The sequence below is a fragment of the Salvia hispanica genome, chromosome 5 (assembly GCF_029641045.1).
Source record: "Salvia hispanica isolate PSC_SH4W2 chromosome 5, Shi_PSC_v1, whole genome shotgun sequence".
NCBI classification, from domain to species: domain Eukaryota; kingdom Viridiplantae; phylum Streptophyta; class Magnoliopsida; order Lamiales; family Lamiaceae; genus Salvia; species Salvia hispanica.
The window spans coordinates 29997270-30023469 of NC_142696.1; the positions used below are offsets into that span (position 1 = coordinate 29997270).

The window sequence follows — 26200 nt, forward strand, 5'->3', positions numbered from 1 at the left end:
TCATATGGAACGTACTAAAAAGGCAAAATGATTCTATTACTATGGAACGGAGGGGGTACTACACTAATACAAAAATAATAAAATTCAACTTTCCCAAATTTCATTAATTTTTAAAATTAAAATATAATAGAAATTAAATAAATAATGATAATAAGTCGTAGTCCCTCCGTTCCATGTTAATATAGTCGTTTTTCTATTTTGTGAAGTTTCAAGTTAATTGAGTCATTTCTATTTTGGGCAAAAAGAACTCTCCATTTTACTTTACTCTCTCTTCAGCTCTCTTACTTTTATTCTTTTACTTTTTTTCATCATCCATTTAACACACTATTCTTAAACTCAGTACCGAAAAGAAATGTCTCTATTAACAAGGAACGGAAAGAGTATAAGAGAGGATGTGCCTAGTATTTAACATTTAAAGATATTTTCTACTTATTACAATATGTTTATTTTATAAATTAAGTTTGTATAAGTATCAATTTTATTATAACAAATCACCAAAATATTAGTACTAATTTAGTATTATTAATTTACGCAAAACTTGTATCAATTTTATTAAAATAATCATCAAAATATTAGTACTATTAATTTACACAAAACTTGTACTATTAATATTCAATTTTTATTATATTATTTAAAATATAATACTTTTTTTCTGTTGTCTGTATAGCTCATAAGTATAAATAATTTTATTAGTATTCATTTTATTCAACGAATATTATTATTTCAGTAATTTATTAATACTTTTAAATAAATTTTTTTAAGATGGTAACTGCTCACAATTTTTATTACTACAATAGCATAAAATAGACATATGAGCAGTTTTTATAAAAATAAAAAGGACTAAATTTCAATATTCTTATATTAATAAAATATGTTTAGTTATTTATTTTCAATATAAAAAACAATGAATTTAGAAATTTAGAAATTTTATTTTAGATTAGTGTAATAGATGATGTATTAGAAAAGTTAGAATTTTGGTCTTATTTTTTATTGATAAAGAATAGCCACATGGAATGCAATAAGTTTTATTTTCATAAAATTTGATCCATTTGTCAATTTTTTAATTGTGTATTAAGGAATGTAGTATACTATGTATGAGGTGATTATTTCCGGAAAAAATAACCTAATTTTAATTCTAATAAAGTAAAAAAAATGTAATAATTTATATTACCAAAATTTAACCGCGAACCCAACCCAAATTATTGTGCTTGTATTGGGTCGATCGATAAAAACACAAATATGATCTTGATACTAATTTATTAATTTGAATTTGATGTTAGTGTTACATATCCATAATGATAATTAAAATAATTTATGTTGTTTTACGAGTCATATTAGAGGGTCACCGCCGACTATGGGCTCGGCTACAACCGCAATCGCCGTATGCACTCTTTTCCTTCAAATTTGGCGACGGAAATCGTTTCGGTTCAAAATTTTCCCCAATTCGAAGGCCGATCGAATTACAAATCCACCAATTCCGAATTGATAACAGTTATGGCGAATCTCATCGAAGAAGATGCAAAAATGGTTGAGATCACTCTGCGAACCATCGGCCCTTCGCCTCGCTCCCGCCTCACCGTCCCCTCTACGCTCAAAGTATCTACTTCTACTTTTTTCGCTACTATTTGTTATCTACTTTAATCAGCTCTAATCTCTCTCGTTTGCTTACGCTTTCAATAAATTGGTCTTTTACCGTTTTAACTTATTTCTTCATATATTTGATGAATTGTTGCCTTCATTGACTAGCGTGATTCACCACGAGGCATAATTTGGATGATTAACTAGTTTTTCAATAGATTTTGTTTTTGTTCAATTCTTTGTTGGAGGTAAGGAGTATTGGTTTTATAACAGCTTATAATTCTTCAACCTTTGATGAACTAGCAATGTCAATGAAGTAATGCTTTACATTTCATTGCAATATATCAAGGTTATCATTTTGCACTTCATGATCATTGTCACAACCCGTTTCCAGTTTAATCTTGAACGTCATTTTATTCGTTGAATTAAACAGTCTCCTCTCTTTGGGGGAATGTAATGGAATTTACCAGTAGACTTTCCTGTAAACATATCACCCTTTCCCTGCCTCCCCCTCTCCCTCTCACCCTCTCTCTCTCTATTTCATACTACTATTTTAGTTTCAGAACAGAAAATACCATACTGTATAAGAGATACTATTTTTATGCGTATCATTTTTGCTGACAAATAGGTTAAAGAGTTGAGGAAACTGATTTCTGGAACTACTGACTTGCCCCTGGAGAATATGACGCTTGTTTTCCGTGGAAATGTGTTACACGATAGTACAAATGGTGAAGACTCATTGGTCCAACTCCACGAGCGAGGTACACGAACTGTGTTTTTGTCTTGTTGTTTCATGGCTCATGTGTTTCTTCGAGTGATGGTCAGAAGCATGGTTTGCTTTGTATTGCATGTATGGTTATGTTCTTAAATTTATAAGTATTCACGAAATGTGTAAATTGCTTGGTTTAATTTATCAGGAAATAATCGTATATATTGGTTCTTTGTTTATTTGTGTTTCAATTTAAACTTGTAAGAATACTCATACATTGTTTTGTAGCTCATTGTTTTTACCTCTAATATAAATTATAGTTTCCTAATCTAATTTTAAAATGTGAATTTCACTCAATTTATCTCTACATGGAATAAATTATGCTATAGCCTGTCCATAATAATTGTGTACTTTATTTTGCAACAATTATGTTAATGTATACTGTTATTTGGCATTATGGTATTATATTCTTATTTAACTCTTTAGAGTGTATCTGATGAAGCATGAATTTTAATTGCACATCCATTTTACCTTAAAAGTCAATTATCATTTTGGGTGTTGAGAAATAAATGTATTTTGAGAATGGTGTGGGTAATGGAAATATGTATGGTAAGCTGTTGGGAAACAATTATGCGATCCATCTAAGTGGAAAATATATCAAGATCAAACTGATAACATTTCGCCGAAGATTTGTTATTATTGAACAGTATGTAATTATGTATGTATGTAAAGCATGTTGCTTTCTGATCCTGACAAGGATGTAAAAATATAACAAAAGGAAAACTGGACAAGGGTTGTGTAACAATGAAACTTCTCATCTCCTTTTCTCAAGAAGCTTAGTGAAACTTACCAACTGTATGGAATGGTATTTTTATTTTGAGGAGATGAAATTTTTTTTGGAAATTAAGCTATAGTCTTAGCTAGATTTTCTTGTGTATGATGAATTGATGATAATATGATATGCAAAATTCTTATCCTTGTGATAGTCTTCCTATCTCTAACAAGTGTCAAAATATATCATTTCTAGAAACTGTGACTGTTGCTATCAAACCAAAGCCACCTGCTAAGCATATCCAAGACAGTTTTGACGACGATGATGGAGAAGATCTAGTCTGTTCCAAGTGAATTCTGAAATCTCTATTTTCATTGTAAACTTTTCTGGGTTCTGAATTTTATCCTCTATATATGTAGAAATTTCAACTTCCAGAATCAACCAGCAGGTGGAAGAGGAGACTGTTCTTCACATTACGTGACAAATTCAAGATCCCTGGTGAGGCTTAGTTTCACCATTCATCTTTACAAAAGTAAAACAGGAAGATTATAACTGGTCTTGTTGTTGTTGTAGATATGCTATTGATGGCAATATTCTCCCTCAGAACAAAGACGTGGGTAGCCATTATAATGTGGTTCATCCTGGCACCCGTTGCCCATAGATTGGGTCTTGGACCTTTATATGTGAGTCCTACTGTTCTTTTTGGATGTACAAATTAATGCATTTGTTGCTTTCCTAGCTACCTCATTCTGCAAATGGTTTATCTCAAAGTCCTATACAACTTTACAATAGAGTGGTCATGCCTCAAGCACTTTGCAGAATAGATACAGTAAATATTGATCAAAATTCCAAATTTAGTTGAGTATTGCTTCTAACCTTTACGTGTTAAGATATGGAAATTGTAAAGTGTGGTTTGAAATGATCATTGTTGGCTAAATTATTGGAAATTCTGGAGAGATAGAAAAATCTTGCTTCAAACATCTTAGTTGGACCTTTTTTTGATGCATTCACTCGCCTTTGAATTTTTATGGAAAAGCATGCCATAGTGAAAATGAAAGAATGTCATATTTGTAAATGGCTGCGTGGAGCGATCATTATAGTGGAGTAATTTTTTTCCTTCACCAGCTGGATAATTTTTTTTCTTAATCATTTAAGACTAGTAGATTTCTATTGCCAATCAGGTATAGCTTTTCTTAGGACATTGCCAATGCCACTAGTAATAATATGATGAACCTATAATTCCAGCTTTTACATTTGATTTCAAGTATAATTTTAGAAATGCTTGAAATAAACTATTGGCCGTATAGACAAGACAAGAGCTTGCCTTATTTATACATTGATTTGACTTTTTAACCTTCTTTATGATCTCAACCTGTTTTATCATTATTGCTAGATACTTGCAACCGGCTTTTTTATCATATTCTACAATCTTGGGCATCGACAACCTGGTGATGTAAGGTACATGCCCAAATCAGAAAACTTCTTGAAAGCTGCAGTTCCTTTTGATCTCCAATTGGCGGTTTCAGTATCCATCATTTTTTTTTGTAATCATGGAAATTTGCTGCAAAGTGTTTTGTAGGAGGCTGCACATTTAAGCATAAAATAATAAGGTGAAACACGATACTTCCCAACGTTGAGAATATGTACAAAAACAACCCAATATTTTGTATGTATCATTTGATACCAACATCTTGACACTGTCCCAAACCCCATTTTCTGGTATTAGAATGTCTCTGTGTCATACCTGAGGCTAATGCAGGATTTGCTTAGTTGCCACCTTGCTTGAACAACATCGTCTTATTCAGAACCAGTTTTTTATAAGAAGTTCCACCTCAACAAAATGGGATGAGATCGTCCTGTTTCTTCAAGATAAAAATAAAATCCAACTCCCATGTGCAAATAACCCCATCCCCTTCTTAACTTGGACACTATCCTACTACTGATCATTCCTGATGTTACGACTTAATTTATTTCCTTATTAAAAGAGAAGTTATTTAGAATAGAATAAAAGGATGGTCAGGGATTTTGTTTCTGGAGCCTTAGTTCAATTTCTTGTTGAAGTACTAAAGTTTGAGTCATTTAGGGGATGAGAAAAATTATCCTAGTTGAGAGGGCGATGGGCATAACTTTGGGGGTACAAATTTGGGGCTTGTCCCAATTTGTTTTTCCTTGAATAAACAGGTTGGCATTGTCTCGTTTGATTGGGTTGGAATTTCATAACCTTTTTTTGTGGGTTGCGAATAAAACAATATCATTTTAAGTGATGTGGAAAATAGATAAATCCATGTCAGCCTTTAGCGTGATCCGTAGATTAGACACCAAAATCTGGGGTTATTTTACATTAGGCACCAAAAGGCAGCATTTTAAATCTTGGGACATGTTTATGAATACGTTAACATTGAGACAATTTTTATATTTTCCCAAGTATAATTTCCAATGGTTTGAATTATTGATGCAATAGTTAAGGTCCCTCTTACAGCATTCACAACATTTGGATATATGAAAATTTTGAGAAATCGAAAAAGATTTTGATTATAAATATTCACTTCATATGTAATCCTGATCATATCTTTTTCCTCCCTGATAACAGGACATCTCTAAAAGGGAAATTGGTTTTAAGTTGTGAAACGGTCAGTCTTAATGCAAATTGATGGTTCATTTACTGCTTCACTAACCTTGCTGCTGTTGTTATCCAGTGCATATTCTGTATTCAATGAAGATTTCAGAGAACTTCCTGGCACTCTCAATGCGGATCGCCTTGACAGGGACATTCGAGCTGGGCAGTTTTAAGGACTCCCCAGTTGGACCACAAGTCCAATTTTGTCAGGCTGACAACATGACTAATTCTGCAGCAGAGTTGCAAATTTTCAATCCATCCCCACTCTGAAGTTCCTGTTATTGGATGGCTGGAATTGAAGCTGTCAAATGTTTGTAGCATTTGGTGTAAGTTTCTGTTACTTGCTAATGTTGTGAAAGTTGCAGCAGGATTGATTACATTACATAAATAGTAAGTTGTATAATATCTTGATGTTACAGTATAGAGGAGACTGATAGAAATTTCATTACAATGGCTTCCTGTTGTAAGTACCATAGTTTACACACTCCTGTTTTTTATGCTGTTACTCATGTCTAAGATTATGTACATTCTGGTGATTTATTTACTCTCTTTCAGCTCTGTGGTTCATCAATTGTGACTTCTGCAACTACTTTTTTCCGGGTTTACCTTCTGCCTCTCGGATCTACATAGATCATCTATTTGCTGAGAACCTCACTATTCATATCTTTCTCTGAAAAATTCTCGACTGAAGATTTTGTAGTGAAGTGCTTCATTTTCTTTGCTGAGAACCTCACTGTTCATATCTTTCTCTGAAAAATTCTCTACTGAAGATTTTGTGGTGAAGTGCTTCATGACATGCACAAGAACGTACTTTTTTATGGGTAAATGAATTTAAATTTATAATCCGCGTCATGGAGTACTCGACATGAGACCTTTGTTTGGCCTCAAGCATTAACCTCTCTACCCATTGGCTAATAAAAACACACAGAATGTACTTTATCTTGATATCTACTTATGCGGGACTGAGCAACATACATCTATATAATCTTTATCTACTTGTTGAATCTTGTTACTCCTTTCAAATGGGATCCTATTTCAACTTACTTTAGTCCTTGAAGATAGATTCTATGTGCAAGGTAAACAACACAACATTTAGCAATTAACATAAGGAGAAAGCTCAGTTTGCTAGACATTCTCATTTCCCATTTTCGTTTAATTGACAGAGGGAAATGTGTATAGATACCACAAACACAAGGTATAGTTTCATCTTAGATTACTATTACCTGCCATTTTATACACCTATTGTAAGGCCGATATCACTGATCACATGAAGTATTTCCATGCATGCAAAATAAATATTATTACTCCACCTGCCATGAAAAATTTGTTATATTTTATTTTGGTTCATCTAAAAAGTGCCACTCTCCATTTGTAATAATAGAGTCCACATGACTCTGCAATATCTAACATATATTCAAGAGAAAATTGTGATTTAAATCATAATTTTTGGTTGATTTTTGCTTAATGCATAATTTTTAAAAATAGCAAATTACGTCATAATTTTTGTACCTTTCACAATTGTTCTAAATTATTAAAATGCTGATGAAAATTGTCATTTAAATCATACTCGCTTCGTCCCATAAAAATAGAGACATTTGAGAGAAAGAGAGAAAAAAGAAGAAGATATTAGTATTATTTATTTAGTAGGAGTATATTTCTAATTTCTAATATGCATCCTCTTTTTTTTCATCTTTTTATTCATATCTCTTACATCCTTTGTCGAAGCTCAAGTGATTGATTTCTTTTAGGCCGTTGTTTTGCGAAGATAATAATAAATAGTCAGAGAGAAAGTAAAGTAAGAGAGAAAATAATATAGAAAAATTGTCGTTTGAACACAAAGAAATAACCATGGGCTCACTGGGCCTTGATGTAGTTAGACTAACTTCGATATCAAACATCATTAGTACCCACGCTCTAATTATACATTTTCACTCTCTAATTCGTATTTATTTGTAGGCAAAGAATAGTTGAGGATCTCGCAAGATCCAAATCTTGTTATTTAGATAGGTTTGTTAAAGACTCAAAGTGGATTGCCACCACTTTATTAGTTTCATGTTTATATTTTGTATGTACCTGCTTTCTGAAACATATCTACACAATGTTTTATTTACACATTTCAAAATTGAGTGCAAAACCAACCGAAAATTGTCTATTAAATGCCGATAAATCTATTATGAATAATAGTGAATGCTGAAATAAGTCAAGTAACACTTATCAGTAGCACTGGTATGGTATAGAAATAGAATCATCAAATTACTTTGACAAAGTCTTGAATCTGAGTTCTGTAATTCATACTTGGCGTTTGATAATGTTAATGTGCAACATATATAACTCTGCTCATCTCCAGCATTCTTAACAACGATGCTCTTCATCCATCAAAAAAGGACACACCCAAGAGAGCAGTAGCTTCCTCCAAGAAAATCAACAAATCCTACAATATGAAAAACAAATTTTGTGTATAAATACCATGAAAGCTCATACAGTGGCCATTTACATTCTTGCTTACAAATTCAAATTTCCAATAGGAGCATAAATGTTGCAGCATCTGAAAGATCAATTATATCTCGTAGAATGATTTGTTCACATTTTTCTAGTTTATACGAGTCTTCATTTAATTATAGTTTTAATAGGCTTATAAATAGGCTTACATGTTTCCTAGGTCAGTTTTATCAATTAGATCGAACTGTTCTTCGTTCCTGGTGATTTTTTCCTACGTTCTCCTGTTTGTTCCAGCCAACAGCCACCCACCTCTAATTTCTACTGATAAGCATGCATAAAAGTTGGGAGATTCTTAACTTAACTCAAAATCATTGCCAAAAGCAAAGGGTTGACTCCCACTTATCTGTTATTCCACACTCAACAGCTGCCTACCTCTAACAATTGAATATTGATAAGCATATAAGTTAGGGCTCCCTAACTTAACCCAAAACCAAGGTCAAAGGAAAATGGTTGAGTACCACTTATATGTTATCCACACACACATTCACATGGAATCAATGTGGCATTCATATCATTAGAAGTTTCGCAAAGGATTCATATTGTTGTCCGAATCCAAACTTTAATCGGCATCCTCCGACATTGAAAGAAATATTCAAGTGCAAGTTTCTCTGTATACTTCAAGCCCTGTTGTCTTTTCATAACTAAGAAAAAAGAAAAGAAAAAATGGGACAGGGGGAGCTACCGAGCAATTCATCTGCAGAAAAAGAGTTTATAATTGTTTCTTTTTCTAATTTACAGTCAACTCTAGAGATTAGCTAACACAATAGTGCAAACTAGAACCAAGATGAATCTTATGGTTCACCTTGGAAGACTCGAGAGAAAATACTCCATAGATAGATGGATGCATAGAAAAAATTATAGTCAAACAATTGGTATTAAACCCTTATCCATCAAACCCCCTTATTCAGTACACATCCTACATTTGATCAAGAAGACCAAGCATATGATATAGTCAGATGATCTGTATTAAACTCTTATCCATCAAATCCCCTTTTATTGGATACATACCCTGCATTTGATCAAGAAGAGAAAAGCATCTAGATGTATTCAGATGATTTGTACTAAACCCTTATCTATGAAATCCCCCTCATTGTATATATATCCTACATTTGATCGAGAAAGGCAAACATTCGATAAAGTCACATAATTTTTATTAGGCATATTGGTGCCTAATATCACGAAACTTTTCAAAAATTTGTTTCACGAACTTTCAACTTGGCATATTATATCACAAACTTAAATAGTCGTTGAATTTTTCCCACCGACCACAAAATCCAACTACATTAAAATGAGATGAATAATCATATTTGGCTTCTAGGGACTTTGTAATCACATTCCTATCATTTTTCAGTGGTAACCATATCTTATGTGACGTAATAACAAATGAAAATGAAATATAGCCGGATTTTGTCGCTGGTGAGAAAAATGAACAATTATTAAAGTTCGTGATATTATATGTCAAGTTAGTTTGGGGGGGGGGGGGGAAACAAATTTTTGGAAAGTTCGGTACTATTAGGCGCCAATATCCCTTTTTTATTAAACCCATATCCATCAGAATGAACACAAAACACAAGTCTATTGTTTCCAAAACAAACTACGATACAACATATATCAAATACACAAGTTTTAGGGAAATGTAGGAATGGTTTACCTAAGAAGAAGGTTGGGCAGAAGCCTTAGATGTCCGAAAATCCTTCTTGAGCTCGGCCATTCTGGCAACACAGGCGGCCTTGGTTTTCCCGGGAACAGAAGCTGCAACCTTCTCCCACCGCATCGCCACCTCCTTAGGAAACGCCTTCAATGCATTCAGCAATGCCAGATCCTCCCCCGCGCTCCATCCGCTCTCCTTCATCCCATCCTCCTCCTCAACATGCCTCTTCTCCCTATCCTTGAGAAACTTGGCGTAAGAATCCTGATCGCCGCCCTTCTTATCTCCAATGTGTTTGGCTTTTGCAATCACAGTCTCCACCTTGTGCCTCCCCTTGAAACCCTCCGTTATGGCTTCCCACCGCCCCGGCTTCCCCACCGGGTGCTTCCCCATCAGCTTCTTCAACATCTCGTCGTCTGCCTCGCCCCACTCCTCCGCCTTGGCCTCAACCACTGCCTCAATTGATGATCTGTTCGATCGCTGCTTGGGCAGATCGAAACGAGATAAATCGATCGCATTCGAATTCCCCTCGGTTTCTTCAGATGCTTTCCTGGTTGATTTTGCCGATTTTCTGCTTGGTTTTTCGGTGATTTCAATCGGAGCGGCGGGGATTTCCTCCAGCGGCGGGCCGACGCCGACGCGGATGTCGCCGGCGGTGAGAGAGGGGGGCGCGAAGGGGCCGATTAGAAGGGATAGGGAGAGCCATAAGAGGATCGATTTGAGGGGTTCGAAATTGAAGTAAATTAGGGCGAGAGAGAAGAGGAGCAGAGAGACAAAAAGGGAAATGAAAAGGGTGGGCTTATGGAGAGAAGCGAGAGAGAAGGAGGAGGAGGAGGAATTGTGAAGAGATTCATCAGGGAGATGCTTGGATTGGAACATGAACCTAGGCTTGCTCTCATATTCATCTAAGAACTCCATGGATTTCGAGCCAACAAGCCTGGTTCCCCTCTTTCAATTTTTCAAATGCTTGAGATGCAGATTATGCCCAAATTCAACTAAAACATAGCTTCACATTCATTGAGATTAAACTTAATTTTGAATATGCAGTAAATAATTGAATGGAGGGTTTTTTCCTTGACCCAAAACTGTTCTTGAATCAATGAGAGTTTGCACTCTTCAAACATATGAGTTTGATATAAAAAATTACCCTAGGGGTGAGTAGCTCATGGTGTTGAAAGATCTATGAATATAGTCAACTTTTCTCTTCTTTTTTTTTATAAGTTTAGATCCATTTTGATATAAATAATGATAGGTTATTTATTTATTTAACTTAAAATTGTTAGATTATGTGGTATTTTGTTTACTATTTTGAATAAAATTGTTAAAAAAATTGATTAAATATCATAATAAAGGTATAAATCTTAATGTTTATTTGAAATAAATAAAAATTTAGTAATCATTTTGATTTAAGCAAAATAGTTTAGTAATCATCTATAAAATCATCACTAAGATTGTGTCAGCAAATTCGCTATGTTACCTTCGTTTCCATTGATATTTTCATAGAGTCCATATTTCCTTTATTGATTAGATCGGATGAAATAGTAGAATGTGATAAACTTATAGGAGTTATAGTATTTCTTCTTGGGACGTTCAATAAAGTTGTGTCATTTAATTTTTTTGGATAAAAATTAAAGAATATAATAATTTTTACTTTATTTTATTACCTACTTTTTATTCTCTCTTATCTCTTCTATTTTTTTTCGATCATATTTATTTTATTATTATTTAATATATTTAACACAATATCTTAATTTCATAATGCAAATCTTTCATTATATAAAATGACAGTTTTTGGGTGGCATTTTTGGCAGGAAAATGGAAAAGAAGAGGACAATCGGTTGTATTCTTTTGAGATGAACCATCTTTCTATGTAATGTTGCAGATGCTAATAAGGCTATAGCTACAATGAGTGTAGCTCCATCTAAAATGCCTTTTTTGTGCAGTTAAGCGGGAAAAATGAGTGTATATGGAAAAAGTTTTAGATTTATGTGTAGAGATAGTTCATATTCCAATAAGAAACCTGGCAATCTTGATTTAGGGGAAAAAAGTTGGCACGCCAACTTTCAATTTGCCCAATAACTAAAAGAGCAAAACTGAAATATTTTTCTATAAATACGAGCCAAACTTTCAAAACTCCATTAAGAAAATTCTCTCTCTAAGTTGATGTTCTCTCTTTTTCAGTTCAAGATTGGTCCTATGATGGTTTGTTTTTGAGATTGGTATTGTGAATTGGTTATTAGTAGGTTATCTCAACATTATTAAGAATTTTTTAGTTTTGATGTTTCATACTTCCTCCCTTTTTTGTACTTTCGTTAATTCTTTATTAGTTAATATGATGTAACAAAGGATATAAATTAAGTTACATGCATGAGATATTTTCATTTATCTTTACAGTGCAGTGGTGGAGAAATGGATTGGAGAAAGCTTTGGAACAATTCTCCTGATGTCTTCACTCAAGAAAATCTGGAAAGGTTATTCAGACTGCCTCGAGTGCCAACGCACCAAGTATAAACAGACAGAGTTAAGTTGGGCATAGATTTGCTCGCCGTGGCCTGAGAGGCTCTGAAATTGAGTATTTCACAAAACGGACATCTTTTTCTCCTTTGCTCTCTCTCTCTCATTAAAGGGAACCTCTTGAAGTCAGAGTTAAGGTTCAGGTTTTTTAGAAATCGTTTGAGCATTTCTGAATCCACGCAGGTGAAGCAGGTGGGCGACGAAACAGCTAGACAGAGTGACAGCATGGTGGCGATGCTGGCCGGATAGGCAATCATGAGGTGGCCGAAGGCGAGTTGGGCTTGGATCGAGAGACAAAGAATTATGGCCCCACTTTGTTATTGTATCAACTATTTATGCTATGTAATTTGTAAATGGTACGTATATGTTTATTTAAATTGCTAAAGGCAGTATACATCTTTAAAAATGAGTAGAGATTTGTTTAATTTTTGAGGTTTCACAAATTATCGGAATGTTTATAGTGAAGTGTTATCTGTAAAGTTGTATCTACATCAAATGCGAATTATTATCAATATTTTAAACTGCTTCCTTCATTGCATTTCCGTCAAATTAAATTTTAATATAATTATATGGTTTTACCAAGGAAAAAAATATTTTTTATATAGCTTTACAACATTAATGTTATTTCAAAATATTAAGAATTTAATTATGAAATTATATACTCCCTCCGTCCGCGATTAAGAGTTTTGGTCACTTTTGCGCACCTGTTTAATAAAAATAATAAATATTTTTAAAGTGGAGAAATGGTAAAGTAAGAGAGAAAATAATGTTGACAAAAGTCTTCTCAACATTATTCTCTCTTTTACTTTACTATATTTCCACTTAAACTATTTTTTATCATTTTTATAAAATAAGTGTGCAAAAGTGATTGAGACTCCTAATCGCGGACTGAGGGAATAGTTTTAAAGCTTAAGAATTAAAAAAAAATATATAAAATTCTTATAATTAAAGTCAGTAACACAATCGTTATTTAAACATATAATGTCAAATTTTATTATATTCTTAAAACTACCTACTACTCCATCCGCATTGTGGCATATTTCTTTATTAAATAGTTAAGGTACATCATTCTCTTCCGCCGTGCAATGCACGGGTGCAAATAATCTGTTTCATTATTAATGGTGATAATGTTTATTAAAATTTGTGCATGCATGCATGTTAAATTTTCCATAATTAATAATATTCGTATATTAGATGTTACAATCAACATATGCGGCCATGTTATTTTAATTTTTAATATAAATAAATTTATATTTTTAGTTATTATTTGATAAGATGTCATTTTACTTTTTAGTAGTAATAGTTTTCTAGACTCTGATCCCTTGTTTCTAGGTTGTATTACAAAATTGTTACATTTTTTTTGGAAATTGGTTTCTTCAACCCCCCTCAATATTAATACTATAAAAAAAAAATTCTCCAGTTAATACACAAAATATATTTTTTAAAATTTGATGTCATTATTCAAGTGTGACATTTTTTATGAGACGGAGAATTATATACATATCTGATTTTTAAAACTCTGCAAAATAATATTGTTTCTCATTTGCATGTGAAAACTATTTTGGCCCGTGCATAGCACGGGTGTTAACACTAGTTTAATTTAACCAATAGTAGTAGTGCATAGCTTCTTTTTATCAGGTATTGACCCTCGGCTTGAAGTTGAAAGTGTAATTTCTTCATTATTCGATTGAAATCCCAAATCATAAACTATGAAGAAAAAGAGGCCTAAACCCTCCTCCTACCACACTCTCTTTCCGGCGGAGCCATCCTTCAATTCTCTGCCGTCTTCCACGGCCGACTTTTTCCGCTTGATCGCCGTCGTTTCTATCGCCGCTGCGGTGGCGGTTGCCTGCTCTTTTATCACCGCATCTCTTAATCAGCCGCCTAAACCCTTCTGCGATGCTACTCATGACCCCGATGACTCTCTCGCCGGTAACGCTTCTATTAATTCACGTATTCAGTAGCTCCACGACGTCCGATTGTTTGTGCGGTGTTCATTTTTATGATTATGTAGTGCATTAACTTCTGGTATTTGCTGATGTTAGAGTTCGCCATTTTTTGTGAACTTAATTGACATATGTGTTGTTCATCTAAAGGGTGTGTATTAGAGAGCAAATTTTCACGTACATTAAGAGGACAGTGTTAGTAATGTAAATTATATTTGTGAGTTCAAAAATCCAATACATGAAATGCCATGTAGTTTATTGAAGCTCATCCTTCCAGTCAACAATACCTTGTTTTTGAGGTTGTTTTCATTGGTTTCGTAGAACTTAATCATCCCCAAAAGAAAAAAGTAGAAAACTTGTAGTGTAGTTAGCCAAGAAAATAGTACACTCAAATTTAAGGTTCCCTTGCAATAAGCAAGAAGCAAAGTAAGGATAAGAAATTCTTAGTGATTATTAGGATTTCCCAGCTGTACTAAGAACTCCATATATGATTTAGACTATATTAAATATCCTAAGACAATTCTAGGAATGTTAAAACTATTTGAACATTTATTCATCATGAATAATGAAAATATTTGAGTTACAGACACAATTATGGTAAATTCTTTTGAAGAGGTCTAGCGACCTATGATATTCAAGCTAGGTTCTATAAGCTGAGATGCAGAGAAGTTATAATAGTATATTAGTTGTTCAGCCTTCTTATTTAATTTGTGCATGGAATTTAGCACGGAAAAAGGCTTTGAAAGCCCAGAGGCTGAAATAGACTTTTTTGCGGGTAAACATATTTCTGATTACCTTGTTATCACTACTGTGAAGAGAATTGGGCAAATTTCTTTTTTTTTTTTGTGATGAACCTCGATTAGACAATTAGTAAATTATCCTTGCTTTGTCTGTTAGCCGGGTGCTGTATTTCTGCAATGTTTTGGTGTCCTGGCTCTTCTTAGTTGTTGCTGTTCGTTCAGACTACTGCAAACCATGTCCTGCAAACGGAGTATGCTATGATGGCAAGTTGACTTGTGATCATGGCTTTAGAGAGCAGGGAAATCTATGTGTTGAAGATGGGGATATTAATAGAGCTGCTAAAAAAATTGTACGTAATTATATTGTTCTTTCTTTAAGATGACCTTGTAGGGTGCAATGTCTTCTTTTGAGCTAGTACAGTCTAACACTGGTTGGAACTGATGGTATTGCAGTCACAATGGGTAGAAGATCGTGTGTGCGAAGCATATGCTCAATTTTTGTGCAGTGGAACCGGAAAATGCTGGGTTTGTGACATTTGAATGTTATACACTCATCAACTAATTTACGAAATTCATCTGTTACAATGAAAAAAATACACATGCTATTTGCATACTACATTTCTAATTTTTCTCTTTTAGGTACCGATGGATGAGCTGTTGGATAACTTGGATAAGTACAGAACGAGTGATACTGGTAACCTGGATAAGGCCGTATACATGCTTACAAAACAAAAAGCTATCGAGACCATCCGTAGTGCTCTGGAGACAAGAACAGATAATCAAGGGTACATTACTTTCAAATGTCTTATTGATTTAATAAGTAATTCAACTTCCTCAGCCTTCTAGTTTGATTTTCTGATGTGCTGCTTTAAGTATTGAAGAACTCAAGTGCCCAGAGTTGCTTGTTAGCAATTACAAACCACTCGGTTGTGTTGTGCGCCAGTGGATTATCAAGCATGCGTTACTCTTACTCCCGGCTTGTGCATTGGTATTTTCCTATGCTTCTATACAAAATTCTGAAATAACTCCCTAAAAGCTTACTGACTAATTTTAGTTTACAGATTGTTGGATGCATACTGATTGCTTGTAGGGCATATCAGAGACATCTCTTGTCTGGTAGAGCCGAGCAACTTTACCATGAGGTAATATTATTTATGGATGGACACCATTTCTCTTATCTGTAATTATTTCATTTTTGTAGTTATCTTTTATTTTCTTTGTAAAATAATAAAACATAGACATATGTGGAGGAGTATATAGACATAATAGAGAGAAGTACTCAATATCTTTCATTACTTTATAAAGCACATATATATAGTTTAGAATAGAGTAGGTCACATAACTGATGTGGGATACTTATTCTATAACATATTCTATAACACTCATGTCCTGCTTGGTACAAAAGAAAACAATGAACATCCAGAAATAAATGTTTATTAAAAGCACACGGAACCCAAAGTTTTTTAACTAAAATTCAATATTAAAGTCGTCTTCTTCCTACCAATTTCGAAAAAACCCTGATTGCCGCTCATCCTCTATAACCTGCGACATTGCTGCTAGTTTGTTGTGGCAGCAGTTGTCGTTCTTCCTCCAAGCCATATGCCCCAGCGCGCCTTACTGCTCATACCCGCCCCATCCGCTCCACCGGCCACCCATAATGTCACTCGCCCCTCCCACCATGGGGCAATTCCGGTCGAGATCCGTGCGCCCCATGCCCGTGCGTGCTTTGAAAAACATTGATCAGCAGTGGTAGTGACAGCGGCAGTAGCATTAGCAATGGTAGTAGTAGCAGCTGTAGGGTTGTAGTGGTAGCTGTAGCAATAGTACTAGCAGCACCAGTAGTGTTAGTAGTTTGAAACATTCAATATGATAGTGGTCTTTAAATTAGGTTTGGAAATAAAAATTCGGCATTATGAACGATTTGAAGAAACCAAAAAACCTAATCAGAGGTTGTAGTAGAAATCAAACAAAGTCGGCATATCAGTTAGGGGTAAAATCCCAAAAGTGGATTTATAATTAGACATGATAAAAATAGGGTAAAGAGCAAGCCCTAAACAAATCAATCAGAGTGACAGTGATGCAGCGTCGGAAGGGCAGAGGGCGACAGCAACAGAAACCCTAATATGGGGTACAGCGCCGGAAGTGCAAAGTAGAGAAATGGCGGAAACCCCAATTTGGGCAGAGTACAACAACAACCCTAATTTGGGAAGAGTAGAAAAACCCTAATTTGGACAGAGTGCCGAAAGGGCAGAGTAGAGAAGCAACGGTGGAAACCCTAATTTTTTTTAAAAAAATTACAGAGTAAATTAGACAAGGATTCGAATCCGCTTTGATACCATGTAGAGTCATAAAACAGATATATGTGGAGAAGTATTTAGACATAATAGAGAAAAGTAGTAGACATCTTTCATTACGTCACAAAGCACATATATATAGTGCAAGAAACTAAGCTGGACTAGGTCATGACTTTGGAGTCAAAATTTGTAGGTATGTTTCATTGTGTCTAATTAAAGTCATAACTTTGGACATCTTGTGAAGTCAAAATGAGCAGATTTGGACACCTTTGAGGCCAGGTCTCAGCCTTGAGGACAAGGCTGTTTTGAACGGTGAAGGATATTGTTACAGATGGATTCTATTCCTGAAATCACTACCTATTTTATTTCTTTATTTGCTTGTGTTTTTTAGGCTTTAGAATAAAGGGATAGATAGGGCTTTTGTCTTTGGATTCTAATTTTCTTGTTATTAAGTAGCGGAGCGGAGTAAAGTATCTAGGATCATCGTAGAAGTTATATTAGTTGAGTCTTAGCACTTGTTATGCCAGTTTGGAAATGCTCACAGGTTGCTTATTTATTATGGCTTTGGTGGGCATGCATTGGTTTGGAAATTATAATACAAAGGCTTAGATGGTACTCCCTCCGTTTCTTCATAGTTGAGTCATTTTTCCATTTCGGGAAGTTTCTTCATAGTTGAGTCATTTCTATTTATAGTAACTTTTTTCTCTTTCTTACTTTACTCTCTCTTACTTTATTCACTTTATACTTTATTCTCTCTACCTTTTCCTCTCTCTTACTTTTTTATCTATTTATTTAACACATCTAATATTCCTTTCTAAAACTCCGTGCCGAAAAGTTTCGCCTCAACTATGGCGAAACGGAGGGAGTATTATTTTTAGGAGTGTGAAAGTGGGTGTTGAAAGACTCGGCTAGATTGCAAAAGAGAACCCAGAAATAAAATAATGCTCATTGGTCCCCTTGATTGAGAAGATGATGTAGAATTTGAACAGAACAGTCAGTGTAGGAATGCAAATGTTTCTTGTGTATAAATGAAGGAGTGGAAGAATAGATTGAAGTTATTTTAAATGTGTTTTCGTTTCCGTGTACAAAGGAATAAGATAATGGCTTGTCGTTCTCTATTACTATGTTAGTTAAATTGTTTGATCCTCTCTATCTATACTATTAATTTACCTGGTTACTATTTTAGGTTTGTGATCTACTTGAAGAAAAACCATCATTCTCCAAGAGCATTAATGGTGAAAGTGAACCTTGGGTGGTTGCATCCTCTTTGAGAGACCATCTTCTCTTGCCCAAGGAGAGAAAGGATCCGTTATTGTGGAGAAAGGTATTGATATGTTAAAGCAACTTTCAAGCACTCCATGTTTGTTCTTGTTATGTATCAAGTGATATGTGCAATATGAATTATACAACTATTTTAGTATATCAAAATTATCTTGTAAAACAATTTCCCCTTTTAATTTATATCCAAGCACGTATATGCTTAGATTAGATTTGTATCAGACTAAGGCCTTATTTACTTTGGTGGTAAAGAGTGGATTAGAATGCATTTATAAAAATAATCCAATTATATTCGGTGCTCACTTTTTGTGAGATTAAAATTGAGGCATCGTTTAAAAAGGTGTATTTGAATTTTGAGGTGCTCCTTGGCGCGAGGAATCTCACCTGATGTGAAATGGGGCGTGCGCCTCGGCCCTAAGGTGCATCAGCAATAGCCTCGCATTTAGAGTTTAGAGTTCCTCCCCCATTTTTTGGGCTTCTTGATACTTGAAAAAGAATGGGCCTTCATGTATAATCATCAATATGAAGTGGGTTGTGTGTAAATATAGCTGATTTAAAAAAGTGAAACGTATTGAAACCCAAAGAACCTTTCGTACGTTCTTTGAAGACTTTGTGCTCCCTCTCACACCTATTTAATTAGTGACTTTATTTTTCGATTTGAAGTCTTATAACTCGATTTGAACTTATGATTTTATGTGTTTCATGTTTTTACCGTGTTTTGTGTTTTTTTGTGAGTTATTAACTTATTATACTACCTCCGTCCCCCAAATTTTGACACAGTTTACCAATTTCGGTCCGTCCCTAAAAATTTGACGCACTTCACTTTTTACCATTTTTGGTAGTGGACCCCATATTCCACTAACTCATTCCTACTCACATTTTATTATAAAACTAATACTTTAAAAGTAGGACCCACATCCCACCAACTTTTTCAACTCACTTTCCATTACATTTCTTAAAACCCGTGCCGGGTCAAAGTGTGTCAAAATTTGGGGGACGGAGGTAGTATTAGTCGTGATCTTCACGTGATTATATGAATTAAGCTCGGTCTTACAACTTGAGGCGTACTCCTCGTGGGTATATTGGAAAATGCATTGAGTCTTAAAATGCATATTAAAGCCTAGAATGTAGGAAACCAAGGCCCTTTATTTAGTTTTGGTGATTCAGAGTCTCAGATCATACCAATCTCTCCTAAAGAGGTGGGATATGATTGAACCATCACTTGCCTCTTTAATGCATCATTTTAAGCATATGATTTGTTAATTGATTATTGTATGTTAGGGTCCATCAAACTATATCTATCCGTCAAGATATTAACTCTTAGGGTTCTTCGGTTGCAAATTTATTATGGGAAAAAGTGTGATAGGAAAAGATGGGAAAAGGAGGGAAAGTTTTATCACAACTCCACTCCCATGATTTTAGTATGATGAATTGGAGTAAAAAAGTACTGAAGGAGGTTGCCTGGAAAATTTTCCACCCCCATGGGGATAATTATTCATCCCTAGAGAACATGTGAAAAGAATGGAAAATGAGGGAAAATATAAGTATTCCACATTTTCCATCTACAGAATGCACCCTCAAAGTGAACAAGGCCTAAAAGTATGTCTGACATTGTGAGTAAAGCATTTTCAGTCCATATAGGGCTGACCTTTTCAGTTGCCATGCCATACTTTGTGGGTAGTATTGGAAGTCTTTACTAAAAAATTAAAATTATATGCAGATTGCAGAACATAATTATTAACTCAACACGGATGTTAGAGAAAAGAGGCGAGGGAGGCTGGCAAGGAAAAGTAAGAACGGAAAATATAATTGATACAAAAACTGAAATAAAATAAATGATAATCTTCTTATGAGGCCACTCCTCTAGTGAGGCCCTATGGTAAATTACCGTCCTTATCCTAAACTCAAGACTTCAGATCCTCTCAAACCTAAAGGGAACTATATATAAGACTACACTGGACGACTAAAAGACAACTATTTAATTGAGCCTCAAGATAATTTAGGTCTTTAAACAGTTATTTGTGACTAGTGAGTTAAGGTGAGAATTTATCATTTGCGTATTATTCTTGGACAACTTCTGATTTAGGCCCGCAAAAGGTGTTTGGGATGGCATCTCGTTGTGGGCCTTGTAAGAGGATTTCTACCTGTTTTCTGGTTCAATATTTATTACAATTGACTTCTTTTCTGTTCATCGTTCTTCATTAAACCAATCCCTTCACTGTATCAGCGTTTCAAAATTAGGTTGTGTACACAAAGGGACATGAAATCTTTCTTTGTTAACGATGACATATTATCTTATTTCTCTGTGATTTTCTGTTCTTCTGAAGGTTGAGGAGTTGGTTCAAGAAGATTCTCGTGTAGATCAGTACCCGAAGCTAGTAAGGGGAGAATCTAAGGTTGTATGGGAGTGGCAAGGTATGAATGACGTATTCTATTGAGCCCACAAATTCCCAGCTCTTATTACTTGTGTTTCTTGGTTATTTTTTTCGGACAAATTATCAATTATTCTCGATAAACCTGATCTTGAGTCGCACGTTACAATCATTCTGAAGTTGTCTCTGAGCTAGAAAATTTCCGGAGTCGAAGAATATTTTGAGTTCTGCTGTTATAGATGAAAATCTCCGATGCCCATTTTCAGAAGTAGCTTCATTAGAAAGAGAGAGAAGGGATTCATAGAAGAAAATATATTGTGAACTGCAGATTTGTACTTCCGTTGAGTAATTTGATTAAATTCAGGTTGAAAATTTGAAAAATGAAATTAGAAATATATTTTCAGAATTTTAAAAGTAATTGATGTGTCTTTTGATTTTTTCGAAAGAAAGTAATTAGTAGTCTCGAAAATCTTACACTCCATCCAACCCTAAATGACTAAATCTGAACACGCATTGGTGCGCTGCTATTCATGGGGAGTGCACCCAGTCGCCCGTGCCCAGGTTTATACCTAATCGTCCCATTGCACCCACATTCTCGACAACATTGGTTTACTTAGATAGCCCTACTCATCACATCAGTTTTGATTGGGGGAAATCCGATTTTGTGGGAATTTCTTCAAAGTCAAAGTTCATGATTGTTGTGAACATGTTGAAAGTTCATGAGAGATACCAAAATTCAGTCATAGTTCGTGATTTTATGGAGCAATAGCCCTAAAGCATAGCATTTTTCACCTGTTTTAACAAATAAAATGTGTAATTAGAGTGGAGGCCTGCACCTTCTCATTTTTCGATAGTGGGATTCTTTAGACTGACTGTATATTGTTGTCCATTTATTTGTTCTGTGCTATGTGTATGCATCACATTTCATTTTTCAAATTGGTAGATTAAGTATGTTTCAACATATGAGAACATAAGTCTGTTCAAACTAACACATTGGTAAAGATGTTAAGAGTAACTGAATTCACAACCAATTCTGTAATTCTTCACAAGTTTTCCTTACAACTGTTTCTTCTATTAATTTCTTCTGTTCAGCCTAGTTTACTCAAGCAGAAAATACATTGATGTCACTTAACTCAGAGGTTGAAATACTATATTATTGTCCATCTTTTAGAGAATGGTGCTAAATAAGTCACAGAACAATCAACTATTTGATAACTATCTCAAGCTCATACACTGACTATCCATTCCATTTCATTGATTCTACATGCCTAAATGCTTTAATGCCTGGACTTGGCTTGCTTGGTTTGTGTTTTATAGGTAATTTAGCTGCAGCTTCTCTCATTTCCTTCTCAGTTATGCATATTATTCTTAGACTTATCACCATGGAGGCTTCTTTTTCGCAAGCTTCAAATTTAAAGAAGTCAAATGACTAGATCTGACTGCCTTAGTTCAATATCGTCTTTTCTGTGCTTCATTCTTGTTGCTGTTACAAAATTTCAATAGTCTATACAATATGTTTTAAGTTATTTTCCCTTTAAGTCCAGTGTTCAAATTGAGCTATATGAATTCCAGTGTTTCACTTGGCTTGCTTCCATGTAATGACAACTAAGCTGTACAAGGTCAAAGAGCAGGTCTTGAAATATTTGCAGGCTTACAAACATATAGATCTGCATATTTCTTAGGAATTTAACAGTCACCATCACTATTTGGAAGTACATAACGTTCAAATATTGTAGAATTTCTTTTAATATAAGGATAGTGCATACACGTAAATTTGTAATTAGAATCTCAGATAATCAGTATATCGTGCAGTCTTTGTCACAAGTTTAGTTATTTTATGTTGGCACTCTAAGCTGTAAATGGTTCATTATTTATCCATCGGTCATGGTTATTTGAATGTAGGTTAAAATTCTTTGCATTTTTTGGACTTACCAATCTTGCATCCATTGTTTATCTGACTGTGGAGAGTAAATCTCTCTCTCTCTCTCTAGTTGAAGGCTCTGTAGGCTCTTCAGGAAAGAGAAAAAAGATTGCTGGAGGTGCCAAGGAATCAATGAGTTCATCTGCCAATGTTCTTCGCAGGATTCATGCTGGTGAGCCTCCATATTTTGCTAGATTTGAGTGCCTGTTGTAACGTTGAATACTTTTATATTATATAAATTTCATACTTTTTTCCATTTGTAATCAGTATGATGGTTGGAGAAGTACTACCGACATGTTTCCAAAGGCCACTACTTGCAGTATGTGTGTAGTTGTGTATGTCTATCTTAGAGCTTGGCACATGTTATGTCCAGTGTATTACTATGATAGAGTGAAAGGACAGAGATACACTATGACTAAGAATATAGAAAGAACTCAACTGAAATTAAGGATGAACTAGAAAAAAAAGAGAGAAAGATGCTATCCCAAACTCCTCATGCGAGGCATACACAAAAGCCTGATCCATTACTTTATACCAACTCTACATAACTAAGTCAATAGCAGAAATAAAAGATGACTGGAACTAAATAATTATCTCTATCGATTCCTCAGAAGTTCAAAACCACCTTGTCCACAAGGCTGTGAGAGCAACTAAAAGACATCCCAAATCTGTCACGTGACTCACGTCATATAATAAACTTGACTTTGCTTCTCATAGTCATAACGAACTTCTGGAACATTGACCATTGCTGCTTCACGATCCAAGAAATTCTGCCAACTAATTCCACTTCTGTGTGCCTAAAGAATGCAGACTGTTTTATAGACTTCTGCAGGCCTCTAATGTTTCAGGTTTTGATGATGTTTGGTAGCAATTGGACTCCTCTTTTTGTCTCGAGGAGGTGTCGTGCCTTTGTTTCTCTCATTCTTCTTATTGTTCTGCACCTGGACTTGCGGAGTTTTTGCCAAATCAAATTGTAGATGTTGGCTACTCGTAGCATTTGATTTTTCATTACTCCTGCCATGTTAGATGAGGTAACAGTATTGAGAGAATTGGACGTGGTGTCAATATTACTTACGTCATTGGAAGCCACTTTATTTCTAAACACTGCAAAAGTAGGGAACACAACCTTATTCATAAGACTCTTTAAAAGACTCCAGCTTGAAAAAACTCTAAAAGATAAATACTAGACTCCTAGTCCTAATCAAAGTCTAAGATATACATTTATCTCTACCAAACTAATAATAACTCTAAAATATAAATACTAGACTTATTTATTCGGGCAAGAAAGACTCAAACTTTAATATATTCTAAATCTTTAAAACATAAATACTAGTCTCCTAATCCAAATCAACTCTGAGATAAAAACTTACCTCTAACAAACTAATAACAACTGAATAAGTTTAATTGCTGGTCGGTAACCAAATGCTTTGATTTGGACTTGTGAAGTTCTTACCTGTATTGATCCCATTCGATGGTGTGGGTGTTGAACTCGGACATATTGGTTTCAACAGGTTGTCACTTGCGATTCCATCCATATTGAAGTGGGCATGTTCGCCGCTGTATTGGTTGTGCGAAGGGGACCTAAACTGGATGTAGGTATTTTGCTCCCGTGGCCCCCTTTTTCCACACCCAATCTCTCATTGGGGCCTGGGGCCTGAGGTGGCCTTGATTTGCTTCTTCAGCCAAAAGTATCCTTTTGTGGGGGTCTCGATTTACTTCGGAAGTCCCCATTCTTATTGTAACCTGTGACAAACAGAGCCTCTTGTCATGGGTGGTCAGCACATGCATGGCACTATGCCAAAACTTAAATCTTTGCACAAGTATTGAGTGAAAAGTATCCCATTAATGCTGTTGGTATGTGCCCCTTTTGGGATCATCTTTACCACTTTAGGAGGGGGGGGGGGGGGGGGGGGGGCTTATACTTGTTCTTGCAGGCATGCCCTAAATAACTTAACCCTAAATTACTAAATACTCCCTTCGTGCGGGACTAAATATTTCACTTCGATTTGGGTGGGTAAAAAAAAGTTAGTGGAATGTAAGTCACACATCTCTGTGAGTTTGGTTATTGTGCAACCTTGCAAGCTATTGGGTATTCCTTCAAAACTCGTAATGTTTGACGGTATTTACTTCATTTGCAGGCTGATGGGCAAAGATATTGGTGTTAGCTTTGTTCAAGATGACTATATAGGCAGTTGGAGGTCCCTTTAGTATGAATGCCATTCTGAGTATATGATGATTTATGTAGTTTGGATAAGCAGATATGCCGATCTCACAAGTCGGGATGTGTGTTCTTTAATATTTTAAATTAATAGTATATTGTGTAAGAAATATGAACATTAATCGTATTATCGATTTGTATTTACTATCAGATGTACAAATTTAGTATATTATTAAAAAAAAATCCTAAGTATACATATGCATTTGTTGAGACTGAAGCCATTGAAGCTTATGACACTGGTCCCACATCGACTGCAGGCAATTTATGTGGATTTATAGATCAAACATACAGGGTGAGTTCTCTTGTTTCTTGTACGAGAATATTGAGTTTTATAATGGTAGGCTAAATGTTATGGACTGAACAGTTGACTTTGTATTGCATGAATGATACAATGTCACGGCATGCAATTTACTAATATTATAATCAGTGTTAGAATTTACAAGTGAACTTTGTAGTCCAGATAAATTGTCATTTTCTTGGAAGCCCTATGGAGATTTCATTATTGTAATTATTTTTGTGATGCATACAATAATGTACTATTAGTTGATTTCTCAAAGAATAAACGTATTTCAGTCCAAAAAAAATAGATCAATTTGTAAATAGTATAGAGTTTTAATACTACTTTGGTAAAACAAGATAGATAGGGATGTGGTGAAAAAATATGGGTCCGTCTCTTTCCAGACAAACTAGTTGCGGTAAGACTTGCTGAAACGTGTATAGGTTCGGGAAAAGGGTCCCCTGAATATCGGGTAGCAATTGTTAAACCGTGCAAATACCATATGAAATGGGAAAAGTGGTAGAAGTAGTGTTAGTGAAAAACTTTTCTATATTTAGAATTAGTCTAATTTTTATGGATTCAAAATAGTAAAATTAGTCTATTTGTTTTGGACAAGTCTAATAAATGGAAAATTTTAAATACAAAACTAATACTCCCTCGATCCCTGAAAAATTGTCATTTATTTACTTTTTCGTCCATTTCAAAAAATTTGTCACCTTTCACTTTTACCATTTTGGGCAGTGGACCTCATATTCCACTAACTCATCCTTACTCATATTTTATTATAAAATTAATATATAAAAGTAGGATCCACGTG

The 26200-nt window shown here is 34.7% G+C and overlaps 3 protein-coding genes and 1 long non-coding RNA gene across 9 annotated transcripts; 3 read left to right on the forward strand and 1 right to left on the reverse strand.

Moving 5' to 3' along the window:
- The first annotated feature begins 1337 nt into the window (after positions 1–1337).
- On the forward strand, positions 1338–6247 carry LOC125186156 (ubiquitin family protein). Of its 2 annotated transcripts, XM_048082491.2 has the most exons (8): positions 1338–1596; positions 2207–2339; positions 3315–3397; positions 3479–3557; positions 3633–3742; positions 4453–4517; positions 5650–5689; positions 5756–6247. In XM_048082491.2, the coding sequence occupies exons 1-8, from the start codon at positions 1384–1386 to the stop codon at positions 5774–5776; spliced, it is 744 nt and encodes a 247-aa protein (XP_047938448.1). In that variant the 5' UTR covers positions 1338–1383; the 3' UTR covers positions 5777–6247. The 2 variants fall into 2 exon arrangements, with proteins under 2 accessions (XP_047938448.1, XP_047938447.1); XM_048082490.2 differs by lacking the exon at positions 5650–5689 and having other exon boundaries at positions 1339–1596.
- Positions 6248–7821: 1574 nt separating this feature from the next.
- Positions 7822–10938, reverse strand: MAMYB (Duplicated homeodomain-like superfamily protein). The gene is made up of 2 exons (XM_048087586.2): positions 9827–10938; positions 7822–8107 (listed from the first exon to the last, which is right to left on the reverse strand). Exon 1 carries the CDS (start codon positions 10739–10741, stop codon positions 9827–9829), a length of 915 nt encoding a protein of 304 aa, XP_047943543.1. The 5' UTR covers positions 10742–10938; the 3' UTR covers positions 7822–8107.
- Positions 10939–11773: 835 nt separating this feature from the next.
- On the forward strand, positions 11774–12724 carry LOC125186030 (uncharacterized). The gene is made up of 3 exons (XR_016130235.1): positions 11774–12042; positions 12218–12343; positions 12521–12724. It is a non-coding gene; the product is annotated as an uncharacterized LOC125186030 (long non-coding RNA).
- A 1269-nt stretch (positions 12725–13993) lies between these two features.
- Positions 13994–25323, forward strand: LOC125189093 (Man1-Src1p-carboxy-terminal domain protein). Of its 5 annotated transcripts, none has more exons than XR_007170820.2 (11): positions 13994–14269; positions 15246–15373; positions 15477–15548; positions 15663–15808; positions 15897–16011; positions 16085–16165; positions 18504–18641; positions 20923–21010; positions 22959–23060; positions 24400–24484; positions 25027–25323. XR_007170820.2 is itself a non-coding variant. In XM_089058998.1 (10 exons), the coding sequence occupies exons 1-10, from the start codon at positions 14047–14049 to the stop codon at positions 23158–23160; spliced, it is 1098 nt and encodes a 365-aa protein (XP_088915124.1). In that variant the 5' UTR covers positions 13994–14046; the 3' UTR covers positions 23161–24356. The 5 variants fall into 5 exon arrangements, 2 of the variants coding, with proteins under 2 accessions (XP_088915124.1, XP_047942243.1); XR_007170821.2 differs by having other exon boundaries at positions 24400–24480; XR_016130738.1 differs by having other exon boundaries at positions 13995–14269; positions 24400–24742.
- Positions 25324–26200: the final 877 nt, after the last annotated feature.